The sequence below is a fragment of the Nerophis ophidion genome, linkage group LG26 (genome assembly GCF_033978795.1).
Source record: "Nerophis ophidion isolate RoL-2023_Sa linkage group LG26, RoL_Noph_v1.0, whole genome shotgun sequence".
NCBI classification, from domain to species: domain Eukaryota; kingdom Metazoa; phylum Chordata; class Actinopteri; order Syngnathiformes; family Syngnathidae; genus Nerophis; species Nerophis ophidion.
In genome coordinates this window covers 18,872,800-18,888,043 of record NC_084636.1, presented here as the reverse complement: position 1 = coordinate 18,888,043, position 15,244 = coordinate 18,872,800, and the positions used below count along the sequence as shown (strand labels likewise).

The following is a 15,244-nucleotide window of genomic DNA, read 5'->3' as shown; positions in this document are numbered from 1 at the left end:
CTCACTGATTTAACTACACAACAAATAAAAGTTACGTTACTCAGCCAATAAACGTTAGCTTACATTCAAAACGTACCCTTCTTTGTGCACCTTCAAATGTCGAACGAAGTTGGAAGTTGTTGCGTCTCCGTCTGTAATCTTCAAACCGCATGATTTGCATACGGCACTTCCTGTTTTGTTGACCAAGTCGTAGTTTTAATACCCGAGCGAAACACTTTATGGCATAATTTTCCTCACTTATTCTTCTGTTGTTTGAGAGCAGCTCTGCTTGGTTTTCCTGCAATTTGATTGGATGAATGCTGTGTGACGAAAATAACGTGGATGTAATTTGATTGGCTGTTGTTCTGACAGGTAGCGCACAGGCTGTCATCGCACACACGCTGACAAACACGCATACACAATGGAAGATACGGAGCCCTCCTGAATAACTTTTTAATCGTTGGGTTTTGGGGAAAGTTGCAAGTCATGTCAAGTCAAAAGGCTCAAGTCTAAGTCGAGTCCCAAGTCATTGATGTTAAAGTCAAAGTCGAGTTGCAAGTCTTTTTACATTTTGTCAAGTCGAGTCTAAAGTCATCAAATTCATGACTCGAGTCTGACTCGAGTCCACACCTCTGCAAACAAACATAGCGGATAGAACAGCAAGATATAGCAACATTAGCTCGGATTCGGACTCGGATTTCACCGGTTTAAGCGATTCAACAGATTACGCATATATTGAAACGGATGGTTGGAGTGTGGAGGCAGATAGCGAAAACGAAATTGAAGAAGAAACTGAAGCTATGGAGCGAATAGCTATTGAAGCTATTCGGTGATCGCCTTCTAACCAACGATTGCATCTTTTGACCACTGGACCAACTTAAATCAGTCGATTGGTAAGTGTTTGTTTGGCATTAAATGTGGGTGGAGGGAAAGGCTGGATGCAAATATAGCTAAAAATTTACATACAGCTAGCCTAAATAGCATGTTAGCATCGATTAGCTGGCAGTCATGCTGTGACCAAATATGTCTGATTAGCACATAAGTCAATAACATCAACAAAACTCACTTTTGTGATTTTGTTGATTTTATCGTTGGAAATGCATCTGCTTTGAGTGTCGCAGGATATCCACACATCTCTGTGCCATCGCTATCGTCGGTAAAATGTGCAGAACAAACGAGGGACTTTCGAATCTTTTGACCACTGGTGTACTTGAATCCGTCGATTGGTATGTGTTTGTTTGGCATTAAATGTGGGTGGAGGGAAAGGCTGGATGCAAATATAGCTACAAATGAGGCACAACGATGCAATATGTACATACAGCTAGCCTAAATAGCATGTTAGCATCAATTAGCATGCTGTGACCATTGATATGTCTGATTAGCACACTCCACGTAAGTCAACTTAAATCCGTCCCTGATCGTGTTGTTACACCCTCCGACAACACACCGACGAGGCATGATGTCTCCAAGGTACGGAAAACAGTCGAAAAAACGTAAAATAACGGAGCTGATTTGATTTGTGTGTGTAATGTGTTTGAGAAAATGGTGGATTGCTTCCCATTGTAACGTCACGGGTGAAAGGTCATTGCTCCGACAGCGAACAATTGAAAGGCGTTTAAATCGCCAAATTCACCCTTTTAGAGTTCGAAAATCGGTGAAAAAAACATAGTAATTTTTCTGCAAAATCAAGGTATATATTGATGCTTACATAGTTCTGGTGATAATGTTCCCTTTTACGTAAAGATTGAATGCCATTAAAACAGTTAGCTCCATCTATTGACACTTCTTCCACTCCCATCCTTGCACGCTAATGCTACACAGCTACAACAAAGATAACGGGGAGAAGACGCTGTCGAAGGTGAGCCGCGTAAATAAGACCGACCACAAAACGGCGCATCTTCAAGCGACTGTCAGAGAGCGACTTGAAGATGATCTGTAAAACAATCTATGCAACATTTTGACCAAAGAACCACCATTACATGTTATGTAGACCACAATGAAGTGTTTTATATTTAGAAAAAAAATAATTATATGACCTCTTTAATGCGCCTTTTAATCAAATGCGCCTTTTGTATGAAAATAGACCTGACTAGAGTCATTAGCAGTGCGCCTTATAATCTGTGCGCCATATAGTCCAGAAAATACGTGAATTCTTTACCTAAAGAAAATACAAACCTCCTATTAGTCTGCATCCCACTGAGAGCAGACATTGTACAGTAAGTGATTGTTTTATTATGTTCATAGTCTTTATCTCGTTTAGCACTTAGCAGTAGTGCTACTTACTGGATCTGCTTATCACTCAGCTTCTAAAACTTGTAGCTCGTAGTCCTTATGTTCGGTTAAAAAACTTAAGGCTCTGGATCATTTTTTTGTCCCAAAGTAGTCGTTGTTGACTCTGTCTCATAAACGGGACTTTCAATCCGTTGAGATTCAATGTAAGATTTTTGCTCTTCATGACACATTTTTGACTGATGCGGCTTAAACTCTGGAGGAACTTATAGTCTGGAAAATACGGTAGTAAAGTTAGAATATGTTTCAATAGATAAGTTGTATGTGTATGTAAGTAAAAATACTAAGTAAAACAAGTGCTACATTATATTTTAAATTAAATCTGGAGAAAACACAATAAGCTTAGACAGATAGGAACCTTAATACCGGGATCTCCTACTGGTCCTGATCCACCAGATTTTCCCATTTCTCCCTGCATAAAGCAAACAGAAGCAAAGTCACTGAAAAGAGTTTACATTTGACATTAAAGACTTCACAGGTCTTTTTCATATACTCACAAAAAGTCCGGGCATCCCTGAAAATCCCAATCGACCTTCGCGACCCTTTTTTGTGAAACAGGATGTGAATATATGATGAACTAATGACACTTCACAGAATGTGTTTTTTATTTAAAGCATATCATCTGCGTGGGTTGCCTAACTGTCAAACGAATGAAAAAAAAAAAAACCCCAGAAGGACTAATTCCGACTAAGAAACCTACTTTATTTTAACAGTAAATGTTCGATACTGCAGTTAAATTACTTACCTTGTCTCCTCGAGGTCCAGGTAATCCTCGAATCCCTGTTTGCCCTCGGTCTCCCTATAAAGACACATAGGTCATAGGTCACGCAAAAGCATACCACTTAAATCATGGTCGCACCTACCTTCAGTCCATCTTTGCCTCGTTTTCCCTGCTCCCCCATGCTTCCATCGATTCCCTGAAATGTTGGAGGAAATTTTTCTTTACATCTTCATTTTCTTGATTTCTTCATCAACGTGTACCCACACTAGGTCCTGCAAGTCCTGCTGGTCCTGGTGGCCCTTCAAGTCCATCGAATCCTGATGGGCCACGACGTCCCTTCAAGCCTGACTTACCAGGAGGCCCCTGGGGTCCCTGCACATAACATGTGATCAACAAAGGATATCGAATCTTTATCATTGTCAAGTTTCCATTGTTAAACGAGGACCTACCAGGTCTCCCTTAAAACCTGCATCACCTTTTTCACCCTTTTTTGCTTTAGCTCCCTGCGTTAGACACAAGTACAAGAGAAACCACACCATAGCTTTAGAAATGAGGTTAAATAGCCAATTAACAAAACTTCAAAATGATATGTAATGTAGAGGAAAGCATTTTAGCTGAAGCCAGTAGTGCTTTAAATAATCTTACGGGATCACCTGAGGGTCCATGCATTCCTGGATTCCCATTGGCTCCCTGAAATATCAAAGTAAAAATCTGTAGTGAGACATTTGATAATGTATGTACTAGAGATTGACCAATATGTTTTCTTGCTGATTATTAGGCTAATAACGATTTTTGGAGCCCATATTCACTTGCAGTAAAAATTATAATTAAATGTTTAATGCAATGCTAATGTTGTGGTTAATTTAATCAGGGGTATGACAAACACCTTCATTACATGTGTTTAATACTAGGGTCAGAGGAGCATCAATATTAAAATATTGGAAATCTCAAGGGAAATTTTTTTAAAAATATGGGATTTCTCTACATCACAGTAATATTGCAAACATTTGAATAAAAACAATTCTGGGCTTCTTCACATAGCTTATCGTTTTTCAAGCTGGCTGACACAATATCTTTCTGAATTTTCGTTACTTATATAATATGTGTATGTTTGTACATATATTTACACTAATTTGGGAATTTTGGCAGAAAGAATGTTTCCGTTGTCAACTACACCAGCATGTAGTTTTGTTGCAAAGAAAAAACAAATAACAATAAAAAGAAACTGATACCAATGAAGGGCCCGGTCAATAAACGGTCAATCTCTAATATGTAAAGTATATATTGTACGCCTTGTTGACTTACATAAAGACCAATGGGTCCAGGTTCACCTATGTCTCCTTCATCCCCTGCACCACCCTAATGAAGGCACAGTGACCCACAGGGGACGACAGCAATTAAATGTTCTGCTTTTTTGCTGTTTTTTTTATTATACTCACAGGTTCTCCTTTGGGACCTGGGGGTCCGAAAGATCCGGGGTTACCCTAAGTGAAAAAGAAAAAAAAAAGACAATTCTGTGTGTACCGCGCTGATTTTGTAATGACAGCTGGGGTTTTAACGGCAGGGGATAATTACAGAGGTGGTTATTTCAGAAATGTATAGACACTTGTTTAAAACTTTTACATTTTGGAGTTCATGAGAAACTGGAAAGGAGAACAGGAGCAGGATATATTATTTTCCCTTGCAGATTGAATCTGTGTCTGGGAGCAACAACACTAAAATGTTAATGCAAGGATCTGTCATAACTTTAAAGTTTTACTTCACAAAATGGCTTGCCATAAATTAAAACACAAGCAATATGTTATGGTCCAAGTTCCTCTAAACCACTGGAGCACTATGCTGTTCCTAAGGTCCCACTGCATAAAGATCATCTTTGTTTTTAGCAATCTGATTTGGTTTGTCCAAAGTTTGGTATTGAAGTGAATTAATTCACTCATATTATGTTCTACATATGGTGAAACGAACCACCAGGTTAAGGAAATAATAGTTGAGCCCATAATAAATTAAGGAGCCTTAGTTGGACATTTGTATGTTAACTCTGAGTTAACTCTCACGAGAAGAGGCAATACATTCAGACTTCGGAATGCAAAAGTGATAGCTCTATCCTGGAGGAGAGACTCCATCTTTATCCTAAAGGTTAACCTACAAGTTATGGTATACATTTGTTGCCTTCCCAGTCACTTACACAGGAACATCTCCTTACATGGTCAGGTTGTAAATGGTAAATGGTTTTACTTGTATAGCGCTTTTCTACCCCTTTTTAAGGAGCCCAAAGTGCTTTGACAGTATTTACAAATTCACCCATTCACACACTGATGGCGGGAGCTGCCATGCAAGGCGCTAACCAGGGCCCATCAGAAGCAAGGGTGAAGTGTCTTGCCCAAGGACACAACGGACGTGACTAGGATGGTATAAGGTGGGGATTGAACCAGGAACCCTCAGGTTGCCGGCACGGCCAATCTCCCAACTTCGTCACGCCGTCCCCTGTACTCTCCTGAATTAACACACACCCAGACAGAGAAAGAAGGAAAATAAGACTGTGGTTCGCCTCCTCCAAGTTAGGGGTGCCTCATTTTTTGACTTGACCTCCTCCATATACTGCAGTCCTGTATAACAACTTTTTGTTCAGCAAAGCGTCCCCGATGTCTCTTTTGACCCAGCCGCACTGCCGTGTCGCCCTTCTGCTCGGGGGAGGGTGACAAGACCAGAAATACACATCGGTATCATTTGTCCCATGGGACACCAGTTGAAAAGCCTGCTGTCAAACCGTGGTCTTCAACCGTGGTCTATGTTAGTGGATTGAAGGTACTGCAAGGGGGTCGTAACATTTTTGGCTTAAGACACTTTAAAACAATATTTTTTTAAATAATTGTATGTATTTATATTATTCACAGATTTAAATGTCTGTAAATATATTGTGGTACCCTGACTCTCACCAAGACACAAGATTGGTTTTGCAGCAAGCAAAAAACAGGGTATTTATTATATAAAGTCTTTTTAGGAAGGGCAGGGTGTGGAAGAATCAAACTTAAAGTAATCAAAAATAAATATCTCCCGTCCGGGGCTCTCAGTTCTTCACACAGCATACGTCTTTAAATGTCATAGGTAATTGCCTATAAAACAATAGAGACACAACATCAGTAAAACATTACACCAGTATTGTCCAAAATAGTGGATGTCTCAACTCACCGCCTGATGCACCTGCCTTGACACAGAGGAGAGCCAGACCTGAATGAGGCAGAGTTAAAGGTTTGTCGCTGGGCCCCGCCTGGCCGCACAGCTGGTAGAACTTCAGGCTGATTGAACAGGTAGAGTGAGATGTACCGCCCCTCGATGATGCGGCCAAAGCTGGGGCGTTGTCTTCCAGGTTTCACTCTGCCTCCATGCCCTGGCTCCTCCCCTGTGAGGTGCTTACCTGTCAGGCGGTCCTTGAGTGAGACACCACATATCCCCCCCCCCTAAGCTTGCCGGTTGGTCCGGGAGCTTTTTTGTCCTCTTCGTAGAGCCGGGATATGGCGTCTGCATGTGGTATTGCTTTCCCAGGCCGATATTCCACTTTGAAATTATAATTTTGGAGTTCTAGGAACCAGCGTGTGACACGAGCGTTTCGGTCCTTATTTGTGGACATCCACTTCAAGGGGGTGTGGTCTGTCACTAAGGTGAAGGTCCTACCCCATAGGTAGTAGCGGAGGTGGTGTATGGCCCACTTGACTGCTAAGCACTCCTTTTCTACTGTGGCATAATTTCGCTCATGGTTCAAGGAGCTTCGTACTAATAAATGTCACTGGGTGCTCTTCTCCGTCCACGAGCTGGGGGAGCACGGCTCCAATGCCTGTGCCTGAGGCGTCAGTGTGGAGGATGAACGGTTGACTGAAGTCGGGGGCTTTCAACACTGGTTCTTCACACAGGGCTTTCTTCAACATCTGGAAGGCGGTCTCGGCCTCAGCCATCCAGATGACATGATGGGGCAGCTTGTTCCTTGACAGTTCATACAGCGGTGTTGCAATCGTAGAGAAATTTTTAATAAACTTTTGATAATATGATACCAGGCCAATAAATTATTTAACTTGCTTTTTCGTCAAGAGGCAGAGCCATTCCTTGATGCGCTCCACTTTGCAGGGCTGGGGTTTCACGCAGCCTCTTCCTATTGTGTAGCCGAGGTAATCCGTCTCAGTCAGACCCACTCGGCACGTCTTGGCTTTGACAGTCAGTCCTGCACGTCTGAGGGCTCTTAGGACTGCGTCGAGATGCTGGAGATGGAGAGACCAGCTGGTGCTACGAATTACAATGTCATCCAGGTAGGCGGCTGCGTATTCTGTCCATCATCCTCTGGAATGTTGCCGGGGCCCCAAGAATTCCGAACGGCAAGACAGTATATTGGAATAGCCCCTCGGGTGTGGAGAAAGCCGTTTTTGGTTTTTCCCTTTCCGTCAACGGCACCTTCCAGTAGCCTTTGGTCAGGTCCAGGGTACTGACGAAGCGAGCAGGGCGCAGTCGCTCTAGCATCTCATCTACTCTGGGCATGGGATAAGCATCACGCAGTGATACCGCATTCAATTTACGAAAGTCATTACAGAACCTTAGGGACCCGTCTGCTTTAGGGACAATGACAATTGGGCTTGACCATGGACTATGGGATTCCTCTGTTACTCCAATGTCCAACATTTTCTTTACCTCCTCTTTTATAGCCGCCCGTTTGGTTTCTGGAATTCGGTAGGGCCTTTGTCGTATCACTTTTCCTGGTTTGGTTTCAATGTCATGGTAGATCATCTTGGTCCTTCCTGGCAGTTCCGAGAGGTGATCCTGTTTCCGTCCCAGAAGTTCTTTCACCTCCAGCTTTTGTGACGGGGAGAGGTCCTCTCCTATAGGTACCTGGGGAATAGTCTGGGAAGAGGGTGCAGTTAAAAAAGAAGCAGGTGGCAGCGGCTCGGCCGCGTGCCATTTTTTCCAAAATATTGACATGGTAAATTTGGTGACCTTTCTGGCTGGTTTACCTTGTAGTTGACTGGCCCCATCCTCTCAATTATCTACTACGGCCCCTGCCATCTGGCCAAGAGCTTGCATTCACTGGACGGTACTAATACCAGCACTTTTCCCCCCACTAGGAACTCTCGGAGTGTGGTACCTCGGTTGTACGTTCTTGCCTCTTCTCTTTGGGCTTTTTCCATGTGTTCCCTTACCATGGGCCAGATTTTGCGAGCTCGGGCTTGTAGTTGGGCGATATGGTCGATCACACTGCAGTGTGGCGAGGGTTGGTTCTCCCAGGTTTCTTTTGCAATGTCCAGCACGCTTCGGGGACGTCGGCCATAAGCTAGCTCAAAGGGAGAGAAGCCAGTGTACGCCTGTGGCACCTCTCTGATGGCAAAGAGGACATATGGAATGAGGTGATCCCAGTCTTTCCCGTCTTTGTCGGCTACTTTTTTTTAGCATCTTTTTCAACGTAGATTTGAAATGTTCCACCAGGCCATCTGTCTGAGAATGATATACAGAGGTTCGTATGCGTTTTACTTTTAACCATTTGTAGAGCATGGTTAGCACTTGTGACATGAAACATGTGCCCTGGTCCGTTAAAATCTCATCTGCAATTCCCACTCGGCTAAACATCATAAACAGTTTGTGTGCGATAGCTTTGGCTGAGGCTGTGCGTAATGGTACAGCCGCAGGATATCGGTTGGCATAGTCTAGTATTACGAGTATGTAGCAATGTCCTCTGGCTGACTTTGGGAGTGGTCCAACGATGTCCATTGCAGACGTGAGAACGGGGTGCCGATGATGGGGAGCGGTACCAAGGTGTTTCGATAGGTGGGTCGAGGTGCATTCTTTTGGCATTCGGGACAGCCCTTGCAAAAGTCTTCTATGGCTCGTTTCACACCGGGCCAATAGAAGCGGGTTATTGTGCTGTCATACGTCTTTTTTACACCTAGGTGAGCTCCCAGCTGGTGAGAATGGGCAAGATAAAGCACTCGGGAGATATGAGACTTTGGCACTAGCAGTTGCTCCATTATGTCCCCGCCCTTAGTTAGCACCCCTATATACAGAAGGCCATTTTTAACCAGAAAATATGGTGACATTTCTGTCCGTCAATTTCGACGACTTGCTGTCGGGCCCAGCTGAGGTTCTGATCATTCCAATGGGCAGTGGGTTGACGCTCTCTTCTAGTACGGGGAACTCCACAAAGGGGTCCCCTTCCTCTTCTGCCTTCTCCTCCTTCCTGCTCTCCCGTCGCTCCTCTTCAGCCGAGCTGTCACCTCCGTGGGGACTCTGACGAGGGCATAGACGCGGGGCAGGCTGCAAGCGGTCTCATACTTTTGAGTCTATTGTTCCGGCGGCATAAAAGTACGCAGTCGAACCCGATGAGTAGTGAAACAGGAAGGTTTGGTACTACTCCAGCTGGTACCAGTGCATCACCTCGGGGTGTCTGAATGTGTATGTGGCTTACCGGATGCTGGCGGACATCTCCATGTACACACGTCAATGGGACAGTGTCCTTGCTGAGAGGTGCGGCCAAGTCAGCGTATACCAGGGTCACAGCGCTCCCACTGTCCAGCAATGCTTGTGCATCGGTCCCCCCAATCTTTACCGGAAAGCTGGCATGTTGTCATAGTTCACTCCCCATGTGGAGGCATGGTTTGCCTGCATCTGAGCTGGGTGCCGTGGCCATTGAGACATCACGGTTGTGTTCCGGGCACGCCCAAGACATGTGGTCCGGGTGTCCACACACATAACATTTCTGCTGTGGGGGCCGACTGGGTCTCTCGGGGGCAGTACCCCAAGGTCGGGGTAAGGACGGCGCCAACGGTGGCATTGACGGTGGCGCTCTTCGACGGTCGCGGCCTAGCCTTTCTTCCCCGGGGGCTTTGGCCGTTTCCATCCGGGTGGCTCTCAGCATTTCCATGCTCACTTGGTGGTTCTCTAATAAGGCCACCAACTGCTCCACAGTTGGTGGACTTGTGCGGCATTTTTTCGTGAATCGGGCGGCAAGGCTCGGATACAGCGGTCTATCACCAGTCGGTTTATGGATGGGGGCTTGCCTTCGCTCGTTAGCCAGCTGTGTGTTATGCGGAGGAGTGCGGCTACCTGGGTTTGTGACAGTTTGGTGGGCTGGAAGGTCCAGTTGTGAAATCGTTGGGCCCTGGCAGGTAGACTGCACCCTTGGCTGGCGAAAATGGCTTTCTTTAGTCTCCTGAAGTCTCGAGCAATCGCCAATGCCATGTCGCTGCACACACGTTGGGCTTCTCCAGTGAGGAAAGGTGCCAGTATTGATCCCCATTTTTCTACCGGCCCCTTCTCCCGGGTCACGGTGCGCTCGAACAGCTCCAAGTAGGCTTCCACATCATCCTCTCCGGATAATTTAGTTGGCACCTCAGCGGGTGCCAGTGTAATGGCCACATCTTTAGCATTTTTTTTTACTAGCTCTTGTACTGCACCTTGCAGTTCAGCTTGGCTTTTTGACAAACCACTTAGGGCTTCTGTGTGTGACATTATCTGAGGTTGACGAGAATCAGAGTACCTGCATTCTCCACCGTACATGGTACCCTGACTATTACCAAGACACAGGATCGGTTTTGCAGCAAGCCAAAAACAGGGTATTTATTATATAAAGTCTTTTTAGGAAGGGCAGGATGTGGAAGAATCAAACTTAAAGTGGTCAAACATAAATATCTCCCGTCCGGGGCTCCCAGTTCTTCACACAGCACACGTTTTTAAATGTCATAGGTGATTGCCTACAAAACAATAGAGACACAACATCAGTAAAACATTACACCAGTGTTGTCCAAAATAGTGGATGTCTCAACTCACCGCCTGATGCACCTGCCTTGACACAGAGGAGAGCCAGACCTGAATGAGGCAGAGTTAAAGGTTTGTCGCTGGGCCCCGCCTGGCCGCACAGCTGGTCGCACTTCAGGCTGATTGAGAAGGTAGAGTGGGATGTACCGCCCCTCGATGATGCGGCCAAGGCTGGGGCGTTGTCTTCCAGGTTTCACTCTGCCTCCATGCCCTGGCTCCTCCCCTGTGAGGTGCTTACCTGTCAGGCGGTTCTTGAGTGAGACACCACAATATATTAGCATCAATCTGACACAAAGAAGTCGTTGACAGTTGACTGTGTACGCCACACAGCTTGTGTGCGTGAGGCTGATGCTCTGTGATTACTGCTTCGAGTTAGATTGCTCACGACTACAACTACACCTGACACAACGACTTAATGTCTTCCATGCAGCAGTGTGAGATGGAAGTCAAAATTAATGCCATATTTGAAAGAGAATAAAATTACACCCATTTTAGCTTCAATTTGTTCCTTTTTTTTTTTTTTACTATGCCTCTGTGATCCAAAAAACACTTGCAAAAATATTAGTGAAAATTGAAAAATTGTGTGTACTATGAGTGGGCCTGTTGCGTATGATCTACTAAAACAGTGGCTCCTCTATTGGGTCTTGGGGCAGTAGGAGGTTAACCCTTTTATTACTGTTGCCCCAGGTGGCCCATGGCAAAGGCCTAGTACCTGACTGCCCCCGAGCCAGGGATACGGTGAAGACCTCAATGGCGGAAGATGGTAGAACTACCACAACGGCTGCCATGGTGGAAGCAGGCTGCAGCAGAAAAGGGTCCCCAGTCGTCTTGGACTCCATGCCACTGGACCCTGACCTGATTCTGTCAAGGATCGTGTGGTGACTGTCTGTGCACCAGTCTCCCCACGTTAAACTAAGTCACGCACAGGCATCCACCATAAGGGGATACACCCCTACCAGGATGATCGTCATACTCGTTCGAGTGACCGCCGATGATGACAGATGATAAGGTGTGCAAAAGTGGTGCTGACCTTCCAATTCAAATGCAGAATTTGGGGGTCCTTGGCCTGGAAAATATTCAAAACCCCTGCTTCAGAAGATTAACTCCACTAGCCTGCTCTGCTTCTTCTTTGACTTGTTGCATAATTGTCGTGTACCAGTTTTGGCAAAAAGGAAAAATGTGGTATTGGCCATACAATCAGATTGGAACTTGCAACGTGGCCGTACACATGATTCCATACTGGCTGCTCAGTACAATATGGCTATCTCCCAACTGAATCCAAACGGTGACCTAATCACTTGTTGCTTATCCAATTTCTGACATTTTCTAAAAGTTAAATCGAAAATTGTCACATAGTTTTGAGCTACGTTACTACTAACCAACCAACTACTAACCAAACGAGTAACCAACCAACTTAGCAAGTGACTAAGCAACCGACTAACCCTAGTGATTATCTAACGTCCTGGGGGAGGTAATTAATGCAATTAATTTAGTACAGTGTATTTTGACTGGTGGTGGGCCATGAGAGCCAGCAAGGCCTTCTCTGCTGGTCTAACATAACCAGAAATCATGATCTTAATAAAAAATATATTTTATATTTTACTTTCCCTTAATATCTCAAAGTATTCATATTGTCTTCATGTTACTTTGTATTTTATGCTCCTTCCAGTGCAAGTTGTTTTTAGTTTAGAGTTTGTATCCAATCAAATTCAGATATCTTATGTTGCCATGCTGTCATAATCTGCCCGAGGCCTTCAGAATCAACAATGCGGACGTCCGCGCACTGTAAGTGAGCGGGGACATACAGGTGATAGACAATTGCGATAGCCAATCCGATCACAAGTTGTTGTCAGTAAGGCCTTCAAGATGGCCTCACGTTGAACGTGACATTTACATGTCCTGTGATTGGATATTCATTGGGACTGTTAGCGGATTAATTTGAGAACACATACAGTTGATAGACATTTGCGATAGCCAATCAGACCACAAGTTGTTGACAGTAGCCTCTCTAAGTAGCCTTATGTTAATATCCATTCACAAGTTTCAATTTTGCAGGAAGCAGGAAGTGTTGCGCCGTCGCCATACCAGGCAAGCAGAGCAGGAGAACAAAATGTGGATTAGGCGGCAGATTTTTAATTGCAAGGCCATTTTAAAGAAGGATATTTTAAGAGAAACTACCGTATTTCCTTGAATTGCAGCAGGGCATATATTGTGCGCCTGCCTTGAATAACTGCCGGGTCAAACTCACTTGACAAAATAATTAGCGCATGCTTAGTATTACCGCCTGTTCAAACTCCTGACGTCACGAGTGACACTTCCCCTGTGATCATTTTCAAAATGAAGGAGGCTGATTTCAATACCTGTAATTGGAAATCGCACAAAGGGAAGAAGATTAAGAGCTATTCAGTAGGATTTAAGTTCCAAGCTTACATCAAAATAATTGTTTTACTGCATGCCTTTGGTAAGTGCCGGAGTGAGAAGAGGTTTTAAAATAATTAGCGCATGCTTACTTTTACCGCATGCCTTTTTTAAGCGTAGGAGTGAGAAGAGGTTTTAAATTAATTAGTGCCCCGGCGGCAATTCAAGGAAATACGGTACCTCTTGTGGGACAATGTCAGCCAACCCCGGAAGCTAGCTCAGCTATTGTGGTGATGAAATGGGGAAATGCCCGCCATTTCCACTCGAATCAGCTGTACCACTGGCAAATTGTGAGTTCAAATATTTTATTTTATCACTTTGAATGTGTTTTTTGCTATTTTAATTTTGACAGTACCACATTAGACATGTTTTAATTGCTGATGCGGGTTTATTGATTTTTAAATGCGCCAGAAAATAACCCATTTTGTACACTATTGAGATGATTCAATGGCCAGTAGTGCATAAATGTGTTTCTGTTTAGTATTTCTCCAGCAATGGTCATGTGGGGACATCAATTAGGGTATTTTGAGAGGTAATCATTGAAGTTGAACATCAATGAAGGCCTCGGTGGTAAATGTACGGCTCGCCACTTCTTTCTATTGAGTATTAGAAAATGACTTTTTATGCTCAGTCTCTTCCTTGGCTCTCTCTAGGCACCTTTGTTTTGCATTTACTTTTTTACTGTTTTTTTTTGTGGCACAGCTACTCCCTCATGTATGTATCATTGTTTTTTGTATCTCCTCCCAAGCTCAGGATCAAAGCTTCTTGTACTCAGAGCTGTCATCTCCTCTTCACTCCTGGGGTCCCGCTTGGGCGTAACCTAACAATTTTGTATATTTCACACTGTTGAGTTCCACAGGAGAAGTTCAGAGATAATTCCGCTTGCTAAAAGAAAATCGCTCTTTGTGTTGCCAAATGTGTTTGTTGTGTGGTCAATTTATGTGGTTGCACTGTCATTGTAGTGTTTAGTTGAATTCAAGATTGCCAAAATAGATTAGTTAAACTCAGTGGTGGGCCATCAGGGCCATCAAGGCTTTCGCTGCTGGCCTACCATAAATCATGATCATAAATTAATAAAAGTTAATTTTATTTTAAATTTACTTTTCATAAATATATAAAATTATTCATCATATTCTCTTCATTTCATTATAGGATACAGAGTAGCTGTTTTAAGTTACAGCTTTTATCCAATCAGAATTTTGTTAGCTTGTTACCAGCCCTGTGTGAATTCTGCCAGAGGCCTTCTGAACCAACATTAGTGGCGGCTGTGCAGTTTAACGAACAGAGGACAATCAGTTAACAGACAGTTGCGATGGCCAATCAGATCACAAGTTTTTTGACAGTAGCCCACCTAGGTAGCCTTACGTTTAACATGACTGTGATTGGATACTCACTAGTCACTCCCAAGTATCCAATCAAAAGTTGTGATTTACGAAAGCAGAAAGCGGCACCGGAGCCATACCCGGCCAGCGGAGAGATCAGTGGTACTCACTTTTTTACCCAACAAAGAAGCAGAGCAAAACCTTGATTCGATGGCAGATATTCATTTGCAAGGGAAATTAAAAGAAGGATATTTAAAGAGAAACTCAATCTTGTGAAACGAGGTCGGTCAACTACGGAAACGAGTTAAGCTGTCCTGGCGGTGAAATTAATTGCCCGTCACTTCCACTCGAATCAACCAACTACGAGCAGTACCAATGGCTTTACAAATTGTGAGTTCAAATATATTTTTTCACATTCAATATGTTTTTTAACAATTATTTTAGTTCAAATTTAATTTAAATACGTCAAAAAAATTGCCCATTTTGTAGGGACAAATCGAGGTGATTCAATTCCCAGTAGTGCTTAAGTGTGTATAGTATTTTTCAAACCATGGACATGTGGTGACATAAATTATTGTATTTTCAGAGCTGTTTTTTGAAGTCGGACTAAGTAGAACATCATTGAAAGCCTTAAGTGGGAAACGCACGGCCCGCCAGAGGTTAAACTAATAGCTGCCCAGAGTTAGCTAACTAAGTTAGACGGCCACAAAAAATGGTCCTGTGGCCC

The 15,244-nt window shown here is 43.9% G+C and overlaps 1 protein-coding gene across 1 annotated transcript in view; it reads right to left on the bottom strand.

Moving 5' to 3' along the window:
• si:dkey-21p1.3 (collagen alpha-1(I) chain) overlaps nucleotides 1-15,244 on the bottom strand; it is a 99,361-nt gene that overhangs the window by 36,024 nt on the left and 48,093 nt on the right. The window contains exons 17-25 of the mRNA XM_061887784.1: nucleotides 4,429-4,473; nucleotides 4,295-4,348; nucleotides 3,635-3,679; nucleotides 3,439-3,492; nucleotides 3,254-3,361; nucleotides 3,132-3,185; nucleotides 3,014-3,067; nucleotides 2,766-2,810; nucleotides 2,627-2,680 (exon numbers count right to left, since the gene is read on the bottom strand). Of these exons, the coding sequence (XP_061743768.1) occupies nucleotides 2,627-2,680; nucleotides 2,766-2,810; nucleotides 3,014-3,067; nucleotides 3,132-3,185; nucleotides 3,254-3,361; nucleotides 3,439-3,492; nucleotides 3,635-3,679; nucleotides 4,295-4,348; nucleotides 4,429-4,473 (513 nt within the window). The remainder of the gene's footprint in view (nucleotides 1-2,626; nucleotides 2,681-2,765; nucleotides 2,811-3,013; nucleotides 3,068-3,131; nucleotides 3,186-3,253; nucleotides 3,362-3,438; nucleotides 3,493-3,634; nucleotides 3,680-4,294; nucleotides 4,349-4,428; nucleotides 4,474-15,244) is intronic.